Source organism: Pempheris klunzingeri, chromosome 3 (genome assembly GCF_042242105.1).
Source record: "Pempheris klunzingeri isolate RE-2024b chromosome 3, fPemKlu1.hap1, whole genome shotgun sequence".
NCBI lineage: Eukaryota > Metazoa > Chordata > Actinopteri > Acropomatiformes > Pempheridae > Pempheris > Pempheris klunzingeri.
The window spans coordinates 17,356,438-17,378,620 of record NC_092014.1 but is presented as its reverse complement, the minus strand read 5'-3'; the positions used below and the strand labels follow the sequence as shown (position 1 = coordinate 17,378,620).

The 22,183-nt window shown below is 41.2% G+C and overlaps 1 protein-coding gene across 1 annotated transcript in view; it reads right to left on the bottom strand.

Annotated features, from left to right (window-relative positions):
• Positions 1-22,183, bottom strand: part of LOC139198853 (alpha-1,6-mannosylglycoprotein 6-beta-N-acetylglucosaminyltransferase B-like) — a 102,099-nt gene that overhangs the window by 74,403 nt on the left and 5,513 nt on the right. The window contains exon 2 of the mRNA XM_070827818.1: positions 21,380-21,492. Coding sequence (XP_070683919.1) covers positions 21,380-21,492 — 113 coding nt within the window. The remainder of the gene's footprint in view (positions 1-21,379; positions 21,493-22,183) is intronic.

Genomic DNA, 22,183 nt, shown 5'->3' with positions numbered 1-22,183 from the left:
GACAGTCTAGAGCTACAAATCAAATATGGCACGATCCCATAAAAATAACATTTTGAAAATTATGATATCCGATCTGGATGAGCTCAGCTGAAAGAAGTGAGGAATGAGTACTCACCTGCAGCAGAGTTATGGCACTTTGAAAAGGTTTTTCCGTCTCCACATATCAAGCACGATTGAGTTCTGTCTTTGAAAATGAAACTGTCTCGAAGCAAACTCTCTATCATTTGATATGTGGTGGGTTTGTGAGACAGCTCTGAACTATAATCCTTCCTACAGCAAGCCCGCCAATCATTTGTGTGTGTGTGTGTGTGTGTGTGTGTATGGCAACGTGAGTGTGTCTACCAGGTCGTCTCCTTAAACGTGTTTGCAGCTGCACACAACACAAGACGAGTGACGTACTCTTGTGTGAGCACGCATGAACACACACACACACACTTCTGTGTGCGTGAGGTATCATATGCCGGAAAAGGATGGAGTTTTGATTGGCTGGGGGTGGCTGGCTGGCTGTTTGCATATTCATGAGAAGAAAACCATTTGTGTTTTGATGAATGCTGACAGAAGGGCCTGCTGGATAGGAGTTGACACAGCTAAATTAACTAGAGACCGATGACGCGCACACACACACACACACACACACACACAGATTGGCAGACTGAAAGCTTCTTCAATAGTAAAATCCACCAAAAAAAACAAAATTGCATTGTTATTTCACACTGTTACACCAAGATCTAATAGAACAGACAACCGTCTCTCTAGGCTGGAAATCAACACTCGAATTAATGATGCCACATGATACATTATGGAGATGTTTCGTCAGTGCTTAATAACTCTGTGGGCTGACCGATGTTTTGTTTGAGATATTCCATCCCACTGAGTACAATATGAATGCAGGACTTCCAGCTGTGACTCAGAAAATGCAGCCGCATCCCAGTAAAATCACCATGGGTGCTGTCATGGTGTTCTGCCTGTTGTTCTGTCAGCTCCAGGATTTGTCTTGAGATGACATCACCACCGCAGTCTGTCTGGGCCCCTCAGGTTAAGGAGAGGCTTAAAAGCACGGACTAAAACTGAGCTGTGAAACACTAACAAAATGCACCGAGAACAACCTTTAGCGGATACACACATATACGTATTAATTCACATATGACACATGTTTACCTGTGCATATCTCCCCACCTTCTCCTTCCTTACCTCTCCCTTACTTGATCTTCACCCTCTACTTCTCCCTCACTTACATGCCTTCTCTCACCATCCTCCTGATGCTCTGCTCTTACTCCTTCACCTAGTTCTTCATCCTTACCCTTCACTTCAACCCCCCCCCCCACCCCCCACCAGTCTGCAGTAAAGGAAACAACACAGTCACCGGTAAACTTCTCTTCTCTCAGACAGACAGACTGGCTACCACTCCAATCCCCAGTACATCTCCTCTCCTCATTTCCACACCCACATTCAATTACTACAAATTACAAGCAGTTTAATTATTATGGTGCTGGAGCTCTGCTGTTCATTAGCTAAAGAATGGCAGGACTGAGTGCAGACAGAAAAGAGAGGGATGGGGGATTTTTTTTTTAGCTGCACAATTGGAATGGAAGTACATGGTGGGAGTAGGGTTTTGGCAAATGAAAACGCAGCAAATGAAGCATGAAGGAAATTAAATATCATGCTGGCAATAAAGTAAACACAATGAATACCAATGATCTAAAAGACAATTTAACAAGATGTAAGATCACATATGATGGAATGATCAATAAGCTATTTTGTCCCCTACTGGACAGAACAGAATCGAATAGAACCAGCTCGCAATGGTGGAAAAAAATACTTTGCTCCTCCTAATTCCCCCTCTTGATTCAGCTTTTGAAATATTTATTGTTCATCTGGTTTTGACATATTCTCACCATTCATCCAGCGATGTCAAGGCAAATTGGATTTCATGAAGGCCGATGGGACAGATGAGAGGATATTAAAAGACACAATGAAAGAGGGACAGCTACAATGCCTATTAATGCAGACAGTTTCTGTCACATCTCTTGTGAGTGCTTCTCTGTTTCAAAGTGATCGAGGAGGGGATGAAGAAAGACTCAGTGTATGGCTGTCATCTAGCTCTTTTTGTCGCAACAGTTTAGCCTCAATCCAATGCTCATCCACTCTCCCCCCATTCTTTCCCAAACTGTGTTCACTTATAGAGCTTCTGTAAGCTGTCGTTTTACTTAATTTGCACTTTTTGTTCTGAAAATGTCAAATTCAAAGTGCACAAGATCTTTCTCTCTGTCCACCTGCAGCAACTTCACACACAGTTCCTCTTATTTCTTTCTCTATCACTGTTCGATTTCCACTGTTTCCCCTCTCTGTCGTCCTGATTTAATCATAGTTCATCTTATGATGGTGACAGAGGATGAAAAGCTGGCATCAATGATCTCACACAAAGCACTTGAGACAGGCAAACAAAAAACAATATTTGAACTGAGACCAAATTGCACACACACACACACACACATGCAGCATGAAAGGCTAATCTGTTGACAAGTGCAGTGCGTCTGCATGTGTGGGTGGGTTTGTTTCTCAATGGAAATGTGATGAAATGGGGTGATAGCGATGGCTGTTTTAAAACAGAATTTCAAATGGAATACAAAACAATGGATTTCTCCATCGGAGAGCATCAGTCTTACAAATGCAGTGTTTCTCTTTTGAACAGAATGGTGACATTTACGGGTGGTGACCTTCCTGTTGATGGCTAACACACGCGCCATACATGAGAACATGCAAGCACTCGTCCTCACGCAGCATCTTCACAAGCTTTGACAGACACAAGCCGTGGCCCTCATTACCATTTCCACCACCTACTGAAGTCGCTGTCTCAGAGAGCATTTCTCTGTTGACTTTCACTACTTCGGCACAGCTCTGCTGTTCAGACGAGACAGACACACAGCTGCAGGGGCTCCTTTCACCACACCCACGTCAGTGTTTGTTAGTGTGACAGAGCGTTGTGATGAGAGTAAGACTGGCATACATGGAGAGGTTGTGTTTAGAGTGTGAGAGTGTAATTGTGTGTGTGTGTTAGTTGGGGGTGTAAGAATTTAGATGGAAATATGTGTGTGACATGACTTTTTCCTTGTACTGTGCGGCTGAGAGTGCATATTTGACTGTGTGTATGTGTGTATAGATGATGTGCAGTGTCATTGGAGAATTTCCTGAAAAGATGAGAGAGAAAATAACTGAGGGATGTGACTGCCCTACAGGTGGGTGTGGTCACCTCACTGAGATGATACAGCGGATGGGTGGTAGAGGTGGGATGTGAGTGTCTCCATTGTGTAATTTCAGAGTTGGTCATGTGAGGGTTAAGAATACTGTATGTTGAAAATGTAACACCATATCCATTAAAGTTAAGGTGAATTAACTCAAGGAACGCATTTTGTGTTGATATTTGTTTTGTTTACAGGAACTTCCATATTATAAAAGGTGCCAAGTAAATTTACCAAACTTCTCGGCGTGAATGTGTTTTGCTCCCTTGTGGGGTCAAAATCAGCTAAATAACTAGCAAGAAAGTGAAACATGATCTCTTCACCTATTTCCTTCTAACACTACAATATACGTACAATATATAAAATGTTAGCTAGTTAGCATAAGCTAAAGAGAACACAAATCTGAAAAGAATCTCAATTTTGCGACAACATATTGAACATTGAAGCCCAACAAGTAAGCAAGACGTGTGGTTATGTACTGGATGACGAATAATCTTCATAGACAAAATATGTCTCTTCAATTTCGTTAGAGATATGTTGCATTGCGCATTTCAAAAAAGCTGCGTAGGGCTCTTCACAGATATGCTGTACGTCAAACTGTGCACAAGCAAAGCAATAGATGTCAATTTAGAATGAAAACTCCATTAGGCAGGTTAGACTGTGTTTTTGGCAGCCCTTAAAGTCAATGAGAGTTTCACAAATAGAACGACATCTTGTTGTTCTGGGTTCTGTTGGCTTGAGAAAAACTCTGAGCCTGATGGTTCGGTAAGTTTGTAAAAATGTTCAAAAAGATTAAGAGACAATCATTTTTGGACACACATGGCCAAGACGTAGGCAGTAATTGTATGCACTGTTCCTTCTGCCTTCTGCCTATTTTTCACTACATCACCTGAAGGCCTCCTATCAATCAACATCACAATGAAATATGTTTGCCTCGCAGCCCTGAGGGAAGGATAAGGGGGAAAATGGAAGAGCAAGAGGATGATAGCAGTAAAACTGGTTCGAGACAAGTGGATTTCAACAGTCATCCATTGGTTTTCAAGAAATAACAAGATAACGCCAGAGGCCAGTGTCACATTTACTGTCATCGTAAAGAAAAGGCAATAATAGCATCAGAAAAGAAGAGACTGAAAATCTGTTGTTGTAAAACTGGCATTGACTGGAGTTTTCCTAACATTGAGCATTTCTTTTCTTCCTTGCCTGCCCTTTCGCCTGTAATATATTTCATTGTACATGATCATTTGCTGTCGACTTGTTTTCAGTTGTGCTTTCTAGAAAATGTGCTGAGCTGCTCTCAGGCTTTGTGATGACTAAGAAGACAGTGATTAATTCTCTGCTTCATCCTTTTAACTTTTTACCTACCTTGTGCTGTGGAAACATTTTAGACTTACGTGTTTTGGCAACTGTTGTATAAAAGTCGTAATATGCCAGAGGGCAGTTTCTATGGTGATTATGTATAATGTGGAACAAAAGGATTTCCTCATCACTTTTCATCTCTCCATCAACTCTTTCACTGCACATTCATCCTGTGAGGTATACTGTAGAGTACAGATACTTTAGCAGCTATTGAAGCTATGAGTGCATTCAGCCTCCTGAAATCAATCTGTTCTGTGACCTCTCAATAATCTTTCCGTCCTTTGTCTCCATTTTTTTCTCTGTCCATCTCTTTCATGTGCTCACAAATTCTTTATCCTCACTATTCCCGACTTCTTTCCCTCCCGGCATCTCTCACTCCCTATTTCCCTTAAATCATATCTAATAGTCTCTCCCTCTGTCTCTCTCCGGACCTACGAGTGTTTGTCCCCATAATTCAGCTCTCAGCAGATAAATTAGCATCTGTCAAGGCTTTGCTCTGCACTGAGAGCTTTGGCAGAAACTACTCTCTTTTTTTGCTCAGTGGCACACTTCGGCACCCTGGCACCTTTGCTCGTCCCGCTATTTACTCTGACTCATGGGCAATGAAGCAGAGGACTGGTGAAACTGTGTGGGAGAAAGGAAACGCATACCACTACTGGAGCCAGAATGGACATCTGGCCTTGTGATACTAGGGGGCTGAGTTGCAAACTAGGGATATACAAATGTTTACAGTCAAAATGAACAGCTGGGCTGGGCAGTTTAGGAGTACGGTGCAAAAGGTGTTTATTTGAAGGCTTTCAGCCAATGGCAACAGCTGCGCCATGTGTTTTACAGGTCAAAATAGAAAATGAACCACACGCTGTAGAGGGACAGCATAGTTGCTGTTAATGTGGGAAAACACTTTAATTAAAAGTATTTACTCAGTTGTTCATACTGACTTCAGTTTAGTCAAACTGGAAAAAAAAGATTTCACTAAATCCCCAGAAATGTTTTGTGCCTAGCATACATTCTGTTAAGAGCACATCCAGCTTCTAACTCAGCTCCTGAAAAAGGGATGAATAGCATTTTGCTGGAACAGCATCAATGCTTTTTGCAAGTGCAAACTCCCAAACTTTCAGTAGCTGATGGAATTTTAAAGCAGCAAATGTTGTTCACCCCCCAAGATGAGTAACTCAGAAAATAAAGGGCATTGTTTAAATTTTTTAAGAAACACAGCTAGCAGCAGTTAATCTCAGAACTGCACTGAATAATGAAAGACTATAATTTTATGTATGACTGATATAACTTTCATCTGTATATTTTCAACAACACTGGTACAAAGCCAATAAAGGTTAAAAACTTATAAGGTTATAAGAATTTGTTGACTTTAGTTTGACTGAATAAGAGTACTGTGAACAATGGTGTTTGTTTTTTTTATGTGCTATACAACACTGAGAATTGTCAATTCTGTTTGGTATGGCACCTTGGCTTTTGAATCCAATATAATTTTATAGCTTTTATCTTGATAATGTGTAAGCCATTCAAAGAAATGCAAAACCAACAAGCCCTTTATGATGTACGCAAAAATCTCCTTCAAAACCTTTAATAATAGATTACATTAATTGAATAGTAACATTTCGCCCTCCACAGGTTCAGTTGTACCAAGAATCTCGGTAGATTAGTTAGTTAGAAATATTAGTGACAGCTGGTATGAAACCAAGTTGATTCAGTTGGTGGCTCAGAATGAAAGTATTCAAGAATTAAATGTTCTGATCCATCACAGACTTCTGTTACAAACCCTTGCCAACATAGAGTGAAATCTGAGCCAAGTTAAGTTAATTAAAAGACCAATTAAAATATATTAAAAGTATTTGATTAGATTTGAATCTGCAGCTGAGGATCGGAACAGAATAAACAAAGAAGAGAAAAAAACCAAAGGAAAGGAATGGAGGGAAATCATGAAGCAGAGCCCAGGCCAAATGACAGAGTCCCTAACAGGTTTGTGCTGAAGTGGACTAAGACAGGAGTGACCTCCGTTTCCAATTGACGCTCTGTTGTGTAATCTGCAGCAGGCTGCTGCATCTGGCTGCTCTGTCCGTCTCACACACACTCAACCTCACGCACAAATCAACACATACATATACTAAAGCTTACACTCTGATCTGTCTCCCTCCCAGCTTAATCTGACAGCCATGTCAGCTCCAATAAGCCTCTATTTGCAGCTGAGGCACTGCGGCCTCTGCCTAATTTCATTATCTTTCGGCTACCTGAGACACTACTTTCTCTGATTCTGCTGATGCCGACGCACAGATGAGATGTAACTTATCGTATAGGGAGATTCAGAACAAAGTGGGTGCTGGGTTGACAACGCAGTTGGCCACTTAAAGGAATTAGTGGGCAATGATTATAGTTGGTCCAGTGGAAACGTGCACACCGCACTCGCATTCACACAGAGGCAACACAAGCATATCGTAACACCACGCATACAAAAAAAAAAACGCTTATCAAATCCCAAACAAAAGTTAATCAATTATTTATTAATTCCGCTGAGCTGAAGATGATGTTCTTTTAAAATATTAATGAAAGTGACTAGACAGTGCCAAGCGAGTTTGTCTTGTTCCTGAGTGTGTGATTGTGAATGCCCATAAATATATAATTGCATTACCAGTTCTTTGTGTGTGGCATATTTAATAAGATTGTGTATAATTGTATGTTCTCAAATATATGGCCTGCAATGTTGTTTTCTCTTAAAACACAGGTTTTAATTATAGGTTTTCGCTGAAACCTATAATTCATTTTTGTTAGTTTGAGTGTCACAAGTTAAGACTGACCACCCATTGCTGTACAGCAGCTTGTCACCTTACCATGCCAATGGTATTTATTTCTAAGTCTCTTTTTTAATATTCTCTTGTTTTTCGCAAAATATTTGTCACCTCTTTGGAGTGCAATTGAAACACTCAAGAACAACAAATGATCAGAACCATTACCTGGTTGGCAAAGCACAGTTTCATTTACCTTGCAAGACAGGTCTTCACACACAAATCTCGTTTCTGCTGACCTCCAGTGGTTTAACTTCTCCCCTAACTGCAGTACATGTAAATGTAGATGTGTGTGTGGGCATCGTCACAGATGTACAGGACACACTTTTGACCATAATCAACCACATCCATCAGTGATGATGGGTAGTAGTAGTAGTAGTAGTAGTAGTAGTCTGAGTGTGTGTGTGTGTGTGTGTGTGTGTGTGTGTGTGTAACACACCCTCCTGGGAACACTGCTTTTCAGCAAGTCATAATGACACACATACTGGCTCATTAACCAAATGACTAATTTTCTACAAATCCAGTATAGGAAGAAGGATTCTTGAGCCTCATACAAACATCAATATTTGGGAAATAAAAAAAAAAAAAAAATCCAGTAACAATTTTCTCATTTTCCATGACTAATTTAAATTCAGCCTGATATTACAAAATTATGTCTGATTTCAGGGTTCCTGGATACACAGAGTTTGATCAGTTCCCAGCATGTTCTGGTAAAGGCATGCACTTCATCAATATATCAAACAACCCAAGCAGACGGCACGAGTCACCCACTGCAACCTGAAAATAAGTGCTACCTGTTTTGATGGTCTGATAAACTGATAAATTCACCCCTTCACCAGAGCACATAACAAACTGATTGCATGCTGAGTCTGTGTATCACCTGCCAGCACACGACGCACCTACTGACACAGATAATGTCGCCTGGATTCTAGAGGCAGGCGTTCAGTGACCTGAGGCGGCTTTTGAGTGCATGTCTTCCTGTTATCAGCAGCATCTTTAAAATTCTGGTTAAAAGTTACTATCACTGGGCTGGTCTGTGCAACACACACAAAACTTTCAGTGTCTAAATCTATTTGTACATGAATGTTTGTTGCTTGGTTTTGTGAGTATTACCATCATCTGCCACGTCTGGAGGCCTGATTATCTTCCACCGTGCAGATTACGCACACATTTGAACATGGTAGATTACACGTATACAATGCAAGTGTGACACAGTCCATTTGTAATATTTATTAAGAAACATGTTCTTCCCAAATACCTCTCCACTGATTCTGACTTCACACATCCATGGTCGTGTCAGAGTCGCACACATAAAACTGAAAGTGAAGGAATCTGAGCTGATTTCCAGGGCGGTAGCAGATGGCTGAACCAAAGGTGGTAGAAGTAGGAGGGGTTTGTTGTTTTATTGGAAAAAGAAAGACTTTTAAAGTACCCAAATGATGAAAAATATAATTGCTCATTGCACATCTGTACATGAATAACACACTGTATGTATCTAGAGAAATTCTATGATTTTTTTGTTAATATATTGCAATAAGTCACTTTTTCCAATGTTGTGTAGCCCTATACACAACACAGAACAAAACAGATTTTGTCTGGTCATTGAAAGCAGCGATACTGTTTGATCTGGTATTGATGGTACGACATTTATTTGTTTAGCTACAGACAGCAGATATTTAGCTTAAAAGGTAGAGGCAGTGTTCCATTTCATGCCAGCATTTTATTTTTTCATGAAACATGAAATAAGACCTAAGTGCGGAAAGCTACAAGACAGACTAATGGTTGAAGATGCAGGCGTGGGGCGCTCCATATTGACTGAATACTGCAGTTTGTGTTATTGAAACCATGTTGAAGCATGATAGCGACAGACACTTCTCTGCATCCAGAGCAAAAAATGTAACGTGCCAGCACATTACATGGCAGATGGCGGCAGAGACAGAACCACATATACATTTATAATGTAAGAGGCACTTTGTAGATAGGAGAGGAACCTGGGTAAAGTTACAAGAATAAAACAAGTGACACCATGGACAGTGGGTGGGTTGCACATAAACAGATCCATAATTTACACGGGCAAAACAATCCCATGGGATCATAGTAGATGATACACTAACTGCTCTACAGCTGGGTACATTTAAATGTAGATGTAAAATACATTTAATTGCCGTGAATATTTTTTTCCTAGACGTGAATGTAGCATGGGTTTTATTTGCACAAAGCTGTGCTGAGGGGCTTGAGGCAATTTTCTCCATCGACTTGCTAAATTGTTTGAGCTCAGCTGCTGCTAAAAGCTTGTGGGTATAGTTAGCTGCGTGTGTGACAGAGAGCGGGGGATGGTGTAGATACATATGCGATGTCCTACATGTTTGGAAAGGATCAGACCACTGGTTTGCACGTGCAAATAATCTACAGCATGGACTACAGGTTTCTATGCATTCCCCAGCTTCCCCAGCCACTGGATGCTGAGTCGGACACATTTCATTCTTCTCAGACTGATAGCCTGGTGGGAGCTGCAGAGACTGATGCCGCCTTGAGCAGGTCCATTAAGTAAATGAGAGTGATCAATCAAAACGGATTAATCCAACTTGATCTCCCAAAGGCAAATAAAGAAATCTGAATCTAAACCAACACACCCACACAAACGCTGGAACAACACGTTGGCAGGCGTGCTCTCAGCGTGCATACATTCAGACCGTAAAGGCCAAGATTATGTAATTTTGAGAGTGCTAATATAAGACAAAAGCTGTAATTAGTGACTGTACAACATTCTGTTTCATGCTTTGTCTCTGTGACAGCAACTCAACGTGCGCTTGAAGTGAAAGGAGGATTAAACTCACACTATCATTTGTAAATCCCAGGAAAGAGACTGTACTCCACCACATCCATTGTAAGGTGAATGTTTCTGACAAGGAAAAATGGTTGCGCTTGTTAAAGCCGTTCCCATTCAAACTTGATGCATTTCTCAGCAGACAAATCTACTGAATGTTACATGACAGAAACAAAGAATGAGAGATTTGGGAAAACCTTTTAGAAATTGCTTTTTCTGTTGTGCTTCAGCACGTCTTTTATTTACTGAGAAATGGATGGGCCCTATCATCCGAGCTGACAGGTAATGCCATTTAAACTTTCCCAGAGAGAGGACGAGCCCAAGGCTTGGCAGTACAGCACACAAGCTACCAGATCGGCTCAGTAAGCTGCTAAACAGATGCTGGAGAGGAAGAAAGCCATCAGCAGGCAGCATGTACGTGCAGGTAAAGTGCTGTGCTTGTGCTTGTGCTTGTTGCCATTCAATATATGGCTATGGCCAAGAATCAAATGTACTATACTATACTATATTACAGTATATACCATATTCTACTGATTTCCATGTATTCATTATTGTATCTCAATCAGGAACACCCAGTGCCTTACTATCAAGGCACCAAAAATTTATTTTTCAGACTGAGCATGTTGTACACTGAAACAATACCTGAGAAAAATTCAATAAACAACAAATTGTAAGATCCTGGATTATTCTTTCTTCTCATGCTCAATCCCATAGATATATACTGTCAGTGTGACATTATGTACTATGGAGATGTTCTGCAAACACCTGGAACAAGCAGCTAGTGGCTTGATAGAATTACGTTAATTTTCATTTTTGTAGCATGCACTAAAGTGACTGGTGAGATTATCCACTCGCAACAACTGAAAAATTAAGCGTCCTCTCCTTCTTCAGCTAATAGCATTGATCAGAAATGTTTTTCCGAACACATCATAGGGGCAAAAATAGAAACCGGACACTGATGCTGATCACTGGCAGCGAGCATCAACAGCTTCATGCCAGTGTCACGCACTGCTCGCACATGAGTAACATAACGGTCAATATCAACGCTGCTGGTGTGATCATTGCTCTGCGCGATTGTCAGAGGCAGAGGGATTAATGACATGTTTGCAAATGTGTGTGTTTGTGTGCGTGTTGTGTGGCAAGAGAGAGCAAGAGAGAGAAGCAAAGGGGAGAAAATAGAGATGCAGGGAGGTTGACTGTAATTCCAACTGACTGCGTGACGACTGTGCAAAAGAACGTTTGTGCATTTGTCTTTTCGGCCCACATGCATCTTAATTTAGCTTTGCACCCATGAGTATCCCTTGTTTTAAGATTAAAACATCTCAGCTGCCCTCAACTGAGCTTTCTGCTACCCTCCTAAACTCTCAGCAATCACTCTCCCCTCCTCTCAGCTCTCAGCTTTATAGCCCGGCCCAGACAGTTCATCTCCCCAGGTGCTGCAAACAAGTCTCTGTCTCTCTGTCTCTCCCTCTTTCACTCTCAGATAAACAAACTCACACAGAGATGAGGTTAGGTCTACCCGTCTGGTGCTTGGAAAGTTTCACTACAGACTCCCATTCATTTCTATTTCTTTCAGGTTGTTTTTTCTGTGGTCAAACTGCTTCTCTCATTCTCTGCCATTTCCTGTCAGGAGGAGCTGTTTTCTGTGTTCTTCTTGCAGCAACAGAGAAAAGAGTAAGAAGAGGGAGGGAGTGTACCCATCCTTGCATCTAGCTGTATTACAAGCAAGACATCAAGCTGTTTGTAGGGGAGTACATTTCTCTTGATCATTATATATTTTGATTTTACATCTGCGCATAGGAAAATCCCAAATGTGTAGATTTGGAAAAGAGTACTCCTTTGACCAGGAATACCAAATACCAATACCAAAACTTAGTGAATACAAAACATGTAGGGAAAATATTTTAGTTTCAGTGTTAGACATGATGTCACATTCATCCACATTGCTGTCTATATTATCACCGTATGCTTTGGTTGCTTTGTGTATAAACATGCAATACATGACTGTTTTACACAAACTTGTGCACTAATCTCACATAAAACATGTGACCTTATGTTTTGTATGTGGCAGTTCAATTATATAGTGTTTTCTACACATGGAAGCAGTGGGCGCCAATAAATCTGATTTGAACCCCAAACTCATGACAAATTTACAGGGCTGGACACCCTGTGAAGCTGATTATTTTTCATAAATGCACCTTTTCAATCCTTTAACGCGAGCTGTGTTTCTCTGTGTCAAACTGTCAAACCAACTCTTTGCACGGCCATCAAACATTACATTTACTGTCCTCGATCTAGAAGTCAGAGCAAAACACAAAAGCGAGCGGGAGAAAAAGAAAGGGACATACATAGACAAAGATGAAAAGAGAGCTGCAGTGTCAATGCAGCAAAGAATGCAGGAGTGAACTGCACCGTGAAACAAACAAGCAGCGCACAGCGTAGTTAACTCTTATTAGCGCAACCTCTCTCATCCTTTGTTTTCTTCTCGTCTGTCTGTCTTTACTGCATCTCTGCTGCCCTAAGAGACGTGTCACTTCCTCCTTGCAGCGTTTCCTGAAATAGCACCAGTGCCCTCATAGGCGTTGCGCTGCTACATAAACACTGTATCCAACAAAGCACTTCAAATACAGTACATACAGTATATGGGATTTACTGTTCCACTTATCTAAAATCAGTGTTTGTAACATCATTTATTCATGGTAGCTTAGGCATGCATTTCTGAGCATAGTTCTGCCCCCTACCCATTGCTGCTTGGGGCAGTATTGCATACAATCGGAGTGTTCTTTTTTCATATTTGTTCTCTTCTGACATGGACAATAGTGAACATTAATGAGTCCACTCAGAATCATTGTTTGGGTTTATATTTTCTGGACAGAACACCTGTAAAACAACTGAGGCTATAATTAACGGTGTGTATCGCTAATGTTATCGTAAATTAAACCCCCCTATTTTCTATTAAACCCCTTTACTTCCTGTGATAAACTGGATGTTGCCTCTTTCAAGGCGGTGCTCTGTGTTTTCTCTAAGAATAAGATGTCTTATTTCATATATTTTCCAACAGTTAACACACTGTACAAAGAACTGGACATCTACCAGAGAACAAAGTGCAGTGAGGAGGCCCTAAAGGCTTTCGTACAGTCCTCCAGTATATATTCTAATATCACAAGACAATGGTGATGTGATTTGTCTATGTTAAAATGTTATATTACCTCCATTAGCATCTTAGTATCTTGTCAGTGCCTTTCACATTTATGATATGATGAAGATATTGATATATTCATCTTTCAAACCATCAATAATTTCACACCTTTTTCAACAGGCAAAAAAGACACATTAAACACGGTCTACTGCACATGGAAAAGGGGTTGGAAAACTAGCTTTCTGATATTGTCTCCCACAGATGTTAGTCTGCTAACAATCTGAAACTAAGCTTCATTATTTAGAGTAAAATCTGTCACTTTGAAGTTAGTAAAATAGTTCAGAAACCTTTATTTCATTGCCTTTTCATCACCCTGCCACAATACACTCTGTGTCAGATAAATAAATTCCCCTGCATTGCAGCAATCATTACTGTCACTTTTTAGACAAAGGCAGAACTATTGTTTTGGCTGGTGAGGAACTGTCCAACTGCATTCACCGTAGGCACGCATGTGAGAGCAGGAAAAAAAGAAGGGGGGGCAGAAGAATAGGCAGATGTAAGCTCAGGAAACAAAGAATAAGCTACGGCTACCCTGCAATTATTCAGTCTCACACCAGGTACTTAATATATTCATCTCTGAGGGGAAGACATGAGAGCGACTGATGCAGGAGGAGAAGGAGAGAGAGGTGGGAAAATAGGTGGCTCGAGGACAGAAATAATCTCAAGTCATGCTTGGTGCGCTTTTATGACCTTATCAGCCCACGCCAGTGAGGAAACCAGACAAATACAGCTGCCTTTTTGTCAATAGACACATTATACAATCGGTAGTCTTCCTAAAACTGTCAGGCAACAGAGGCCGTGGCTTTGTAAACACCATTAATGTATATCTGCAGAAATGAAGCACAAGCACGCTCCAGTATGACACTATCAGGACCTGGGAAAATAACCAGCTTATGGCAGAGGAAACGATGAGCTAGCGAACTGAAGACAAAGCTTGATGCAGGCAGGGTAATTGAGACACCATATTGCTGCAGAGTAACCTTCCCAGAGACATAACTATAATATAATGTTCTGTGGAGAAATTTCTCATTTACGGCCGGGTAATAGCACTTAGGTCAGAACAATGGCCCTCTCTACTTGGAAATTGGATAGGCTCTCTCATTAATATGTATTGTTGTTAGGAATGGGCTAAGGATGGAATAACAGTGAATGGCCTCAAGTTTGCACAGAGGGGAAGCAAAGTTTGAGAGGTGAGTTATAAATGTGGATAGTACAGATGTGTACAGATGGAACATCTGTACTGATGGTACAGATGGTACTGCAACATACTGTATTAGCTGACTATTAATGTCTAATCACATTCATTCGGATTAGTTCTCCCCTTCTCTCTCCTCCTCCTCGCACTGATTCTTTGAGAGCTCCCTCAAAGAGCCGAGCCTTTTTTTCGGCAAAAGCTAACAGCGTAACCATATTTTACACACGGTCAATAACTTGACACGAGTGTGTCTGACTGAAGTTTCCTTTCTGAGCAACAGAACAATATGGCAGCCATTTGGTGTATCTGCCCAGCACTGAAACAGGAGAGGCCAATAAATGCTCCTATCTTAAAATCAACATCATTTTGTCCGTCTTTAACAAGTACAGTAATTAGTCACATTCAAACCTCAAAAATGGTAGGTACAAAAGACTTCTTTTCACTCCACTGCAAAGCTCCATAAGGGCACTTAGGAGTTGTGTGCTTCCCTCAAATACACACTGAAGAAGGTGGTGAATATTAGTAAATGTCCACTCTCCAGTTTTCTATCCATGTAGCGCTTGTTTCTCAGTCAGGAGATTTATACATAAAGAATTTATAAATACATAAAGAATTTATGCATAACTTAACCACTGGAGGATTGTGTTCAGTCCCTGGCAGCTGTGTTTTTGGTTTGGCCTTTGAATGCAATTGGCAATGTTCACAGGTGTGAGGTTGTTGAGGGATCATCGTGTCACAAAAATAACATGTCCTGCTGGTTGGTCTATGTGCAATGTCTCTCCCCATATCCCCTCCCCAGGCAAAGAGTGGAAGTAAACAGCAAAGCAGCAGCAAGTGGAGGACTGGGGGGTTTCACATTGTCGTCTTTTGGGCACATACCGCAACTGCACTTTTGAAGCAAAAAAAGTGGAAAAATAGACCTGTCAAAAAGATTATTCTAATGTACTACGCTACTGCCCCTCCAGCAAATGTTTGTACTCCAAAAGGTACAATACTGCGCTGTATTAACTGGATGACATAAAACATCTGTAGCACTTCCTGTCTGTGCACTGACACACAGATTAAACTGAAAACTTGAAACTTGATCTTTTTATTACATTTTCAACAACTCAATAAGACTCATAACTTGGTTAAAATCCATCACCTCACAGTGCTGGAATTTTCATTTTTACTTTAAATTCTGCCTTAATTTGAACTCTAAACAGGAACATTAACATTAAAGTACCTGGTGAATAAGACTCGTGAATGAAAATTGTCTCAATTTCTTTAATGTCCTATCTTTCTATACTTGTGAGGACACTGGGTCAGGGATGCAGAAATACAGTTCCTCAACAGACTCACACGCATCAATTCACTCCTAAACCATTTTATATTTTTGGCAGTTAGTTGATGGTGTTATCCAGAGAGAATCAAACGCGCGCACGGAAACACATGTGTGCCCACACACGTTCACACAGTCCATTCAAACTCCCCAGGCTATGAGTGCGCTGATAAAGTGTACTCCCCGAGTGACTTCCCTGCTGCACCTAGTGCCAGCAACATGCAGAAGATTGTCATGCCAGATTTGTTTGACATGAAGCGATGTGAAGGAAACATAACTGCAGGGAGTGTGTGATAGAGATGAACATCCAGTGTGAAAAAAACATGAAAGGGGACCTCAGAGCGGGGGTGTCTGATGAGCTCAACCGCTACTGCATACTGATCACACACATATTATAAAAATTAAAGAAATGTAGACGCATGTAAGCTGTTGTTACTTTAATGAGTGTAAATTCTTGGCGGAGGTCCTCTTAGGACACATAAAAATGTTTTTTTGGGAATGTGACACTTTGGTGTGAGTCTTTTTTCTTTGGAAACTTTCAGACGAACATCACAAACCTGAGTTTAATGCGAGTCAAGCAACCATTAGTCCAGACCCCCGTTTGGACCTATGCAAAGAGTGTCTTCCATTTTTTATAAATTACTGTCTTTGATTGACAGTATTCTCAAGCAGTTAGCCATTAAACCTACAGAGAAGGGAGAACTGCAAAATGTTAAGCTGAAGCAAAAATGTAAAATTATAGTCTCTCTCCCAGCAGGGACCCACCTAGACAGAGAAAGCCCGGAGTCTTTCAGCTAGAACAAACAGGGCGAAGGGACTGTCATGGGTCCTTGTTAATGTAATAAACCGCAGAGTAGGAACAAGCTCCATAGGGACGGCCTTTGATCAAGCTAACATCTCCTTTATGTCAGATGTATTTTAATCTAGAGAAAAAAAAATCTGTTTATGTACCTTTTCATCTCTGTTTTTCATCTTTCTTTTTTTTGTGAGCGATGTAACCTCTAGAAATCTCCTGCTTAATCGTAGAGACACACACATAAACACACATAATCTCTGTTCCACTTCCACCTCCTCTATGTTCTCATTTCCACTATTGAGCCCCTACCTCTCCATCTCCGGCTCACAGTGCTTGATGAGTCTGTGACTCACTAAGGAGTGACAGGGATTTCAGAGAAAACCCAGCACTCTGAACCTCCAGTGGAAGCTGATAATCCACGGAGGCGAGACGTGGCAACGGAATTCAGTTAATACCCAAACAATTGCTATCAGTGCAACTCTCACTAAGGTGACAAAGCCCTACACAAATTTGGCTGTTATTGTGTGCAAACAGCAGGCTAATATCGGTGTAAAAATGACTGAGGCACAATGCAGGATGAAAGTCTGTGAATCTCATTCTTATACAGTAAAGCAGCTTGTCTACTAGTGTTCCTGATGGGTTTGTCGTCAACTCATGGATAATGATTAGCCTTGAATGGCCGCTGCTGAATACACCCTCAACATAGGACAGTCCTGTTATACAAAAACATCTAAACACTTGTACATTCAAGGGAATTTTGAAATCAGAGAAACAGACTGCCTAATTGCTAATAACTGATTGCTGTGGGATAATGGAACAAAACGGTTACGGATATATTAGGTTTAAATCACGATGCCATCTGTGTGTCAAAAAACGTAATACAGAAATTCAGTCATCATTATTGAGGAAACACTGATCTATTTAGGTAATACACCTTTTCCATTTTTGATGGTGCATTTCCATTTAAGGTCATGTTTGAGAAAGAGCAAAAGGCAATAAACAAAACACAACAGCCAGGAAGTAACTTCTTAGTAACAAGGTTTTAAACTGGGACTGAAGCTTTTACAGAAACTTTCTTAACATTGGACCCATGCAAAAATAAGAGCTCTGCTCCTGGGGATGAACGATTCTAGGAAAATGTCTACTCTACTGCTCTGATCAATAGTGTGATGTAATTTCAGGCTGGTGTTTGTGGTCAACAGAGTAGTTCACAAGAATGCCAAAAAACCAACCAGTTAAAGAAAAATCCGCTTTTAAATAAACCTGTATAGTTTTCAATAGAAAACTTGACTAAATTATATTTGGCACATGTTATAATATCCAAATTTAATCATAACAATCAAATGTGACATTATATTCATTGATAACAGCAGTATAGTTCATTATAATGGTCAATCAGTATTTTGATATCAGACCGGTTACGTCTAAATTCACAGCTTTTAAGGCGATAAGCTTAAAACCACAATACAATGTGCTGAAAACTAACTTAACATAGATATTCAGATATGATTAAAATTGTGAGTCTTGTGATTTAGAAAACTGCGCCTTTCAAATACAATTTCAACATAAAAACAATTAAGCGTTCAGCCCCTAGATGCTCCTGGACCCACAGGCCACAGTGTCTTGGCAGCTGTTCAGTGTCACAAACATGTTCATGACAAAGCCTCATCCTGTCTGCGGAAAAATGTTCCGAAATAACAGTACATTAGCAAAGTGAAATGTCTCAAGGGGCCAAAAAAGACCACAGATGAAGTCACAACAGAAAAAAGTAGCTCCGCTTCACTGGTCTGTATGAAAAGACCAGAGATGAAACTTTTGAGAAAATGTTTACAGCCAGATGTTCAATCTGGCAATGTTGCATATTTTCACGTGGAAGGTCTAAGAGAAATTACACGTACGTAATGAAACACAGGAGGGGAACTGTGTGTGTGTGTGTGTGTGTGTGTGTGTGTGTGTGTGTGTGGAGTGTGGAGGCTTAATGAAAGGGCCAGTTGTTTTGCAGGGCTGATTTGCAGAGAGCAGATGGATCAGTCTCTCAGTCTCTCTGGTCTCAATCTTGTCCCACATTGCTGCTGTCGCCCCATTTAACAGCCAATTTCCTGCCAGCTCATCACAAACACGCATAAACACACACATACACACTCAAAGGGAGGAAGCGGCAAAAACAGTGTGAGGTAGTCGACCACAGAGACATGCATAAAAGGGACAAAGACGGTGAAACAGTGGGGCATGCACACAAACAAACCTACCCAGGCATACTGTAGATGATAGTGATACAGGCAGCTTTTGTGGACAGACAAACACAAAAAGTATTTATGTACATTAAGGGATACGCACAAATAGATTCTCACACACACACACACACCACACACACACACACACACTCCTGGGGGAAGCCTGGTTGGACACTATACAGTTTTTAATGAGCTTGCTCCAGATGTCTTCTCAGGCTGCAGCGCATGAGTAGTTGATTAATCAAGTACATTTTACTAAGAAACACTGACACATCACACTAATCCTAATTTATCACACAAACACAGTAATCTCAATTTATCACACAGTAATCCCAAATGACCCCCCTCCTCCTCCCTTCTGCCCCATTATCTCTCTCTCACACACAAACACATGCACAAACAAACACACACACAGCGTCTTATTTTTAATATGCTTCTTGCATCTCGCCATTCGGCGAAGTCCGCTATTTTCAGTTTCCGTTTTCACTGGTTTCATCTTTCTCTCTGACAGATTACAGCCCAAACCGCATGCTCACGCACACCAAAACCTGACTGATTCACATTAGTTCACAAAAGTAGCACTCTCTCCGTCTTTCAGTTGCTCTCACGCCCACGTAAACTGACACATGGCATGCTTCAACGAGTGTTGTGCCCACACATGCTACACACATGTGGAAGCGCCCTCAGAGCACAGGATTTCTTATTTTTAACTCTAGCAGCAGTGAGAAGTGGCTGGCCTCCACAAAATGACCTCTGACTTTCAATCTTCGTACCTTGTGCAGTGGGAGATTACAATAGTGCTGTGTTTTTTTTTTTTTTGCCTGCCTTACCACTGGCAGTCAGCCTTCACTCCGGGTCATGTGATATTGCCGGCTGGCCAATGTGCTAATGACATTTCACCAGTGAGATATGGCTTTGCTGGACGCAACACAAATTCATGGTTGTTAGGGTCAGCATTTCTCTGTAGACAAATGAAGATGCAGAGAAATATCTTAACACAACTTTGGGACCTAAAGGTATGATGACTGTTTAGTGCTAAATGAAGGGATTAGTACTTAAGTTCAAGAACAAGACTGAGCTTCATCCTGATTCAATTTCCTGCGCCCGTCTATATACTGTAGGCATGTCTACATCCTTTCTCCTTCATCTGCCTCAGTTCTCACAGCCCTCTCCCGCACACCCTGTTCCTCCCTCTCTCTCACTACAGGAACCACCAGGGGTTTATGAAGCCGAAGCTCACTGCGACATGCCGTCGCCCTATTTCTGTCGACACGTCCCGACCCATCGTTGGTGCCCGTGAAACCCTCTGTTCAGCCCCTCATGTTCGACCCCCCTCAACCCACTTTCATTCCTCCGTAGCCAACCCTCATTTAGCCCTTCACAACCTTCCCGTCATTCCAATATTCATTTGTATATATAAATAGTGTGGTGTGGGCTTTGTTCGAGAAAATGTGTTGTGTGCTTGCCAGTGGCTGATGTTGGTCTTCTGTACTTAAGTCAAGACAGGAAATGTATTGAAATTTACTGCGTTACCATACTGTAAAATCCACTTGTGGTTATAGCAAAACGTATAAAGGCAGGTTTTAATGGACTTCCATAAGGTGGTGAGCCTTACAGAGAATACTGCGAGGGTTCAGGGGAGCTGTGAATTACATTTTAGGCTGGACGGCTTCTTGTTCCTTTAAAATCATCAAAGATGAAAAAAAAAAAAAAAATCATCAGAGATTTTTGCTATCAGTCTGTTAACAGTTTTTTTTTTATGTAAAGTACTGTCAGCAGAGTAAACTACATTCGTCCAAACATATGCATTCACACATTTTTTTCATATATCTCACACACACAGGGCCAGTTTAAACTGCCTATGTCAAGATTGCATCAGCGCAGAACCCTGCCAGTAGTCAGGCTGAAACCACAGATATAATATTAGCCAGCTGCCTCCCTGCTGTCACTGCTGGAGATCAGGAGTATAACTTCCAAGCTACTGACTGGCCTCTCTACTCCATGTTCCACCTACCGTATCAATCTCCTTTTTACCAGCATGCTGATTTATCTCTCACCACTTGGCCGCTACTATAGAAAAAGCAGCGTTTCTGCTGAAGGTTATATGAATGAATTAATGTATGAATGAATAAATAAAGTCACACTAGGTCTGTAATGAAATCTACATTTACTTTATGATTTCTTTGCCTCATCCTAATATTCCAGGCCGTTTTATGTTTCCAGTGACAGGCAGTGCAGTTTTGACAAAGTGGCACATGGCAATGAAGTGCCAGCAGGACCATGGAGAGTTATAGCACAGAAATATGCAGTGACATTACAGCATTTCAATTCAGTGAGGGAACTGTTTACACATAAACACACACATATGTACTCTCACACACACACACACACACACACACAGCACATGTCAGTACCTTCTGTGCGGATGGTGAAGGGGGAGTCCCCTAGTCTCTTGGCTGAGAACTGCCCCCCCAGAGAGGTCATTAGAAAGCACAGGCTGAAGAAGCCTATTCCCACCACGAATATCCTGCAACACAGGGGGAGGAGAGAGGGAATAGATGAAATGGGAGTTGAGATAGATAGACATATTTATAGGGAAGGGCAGGTAAATAGATGTTTTTGGTGAGCACTTGGGAATTACGAGGATGAGGTGCGAAGAGTGAGATATTCGGAGGCAGTAAGAGGAGTAGATGGAGAGTGAGAGGCTTGAAAAACAGAGGGAAGGATGTAGGCAGATGAACAGGCCGACAATTATGGAAGACAGCTTTTCAGGACAGAATGATCGGCAGCAAGAAAAAAAAAAGCGGAAGGTAAAATAGAGATGTGAGGAGGAGAGGAGAGGGAAAATGTGGAGGAGAGCTGAAGAGAAATGAAGGCTTTCAGATGGCGGAACATAAATAGAGCAATGACATGTAGCAAAGCAGAAACTTGAAGCCAAAGGGCACTTGAAACATTTTAGTGTTTTGATGCTATCGGGGGGGCATACATCGAGGCCAACTGCCAAATCAAGGGTGAGCAGTTTGTCCCTAAGTGAAGGCAAAATGGATGCGATTATTTATGTAACGTCAGAGGCACACAGCGGGGAAAGGAAGAAAAGACAAGAAGAGGTGAGAAAACAGCTAAAAATTCAGGCATTTAAGGAGAAAAGAAGAGCGTTAAGACTAGCTAAAGTCTCTGAGCACACAAACTGGACTCATTAGTGGACGTCTCGGTCTGAA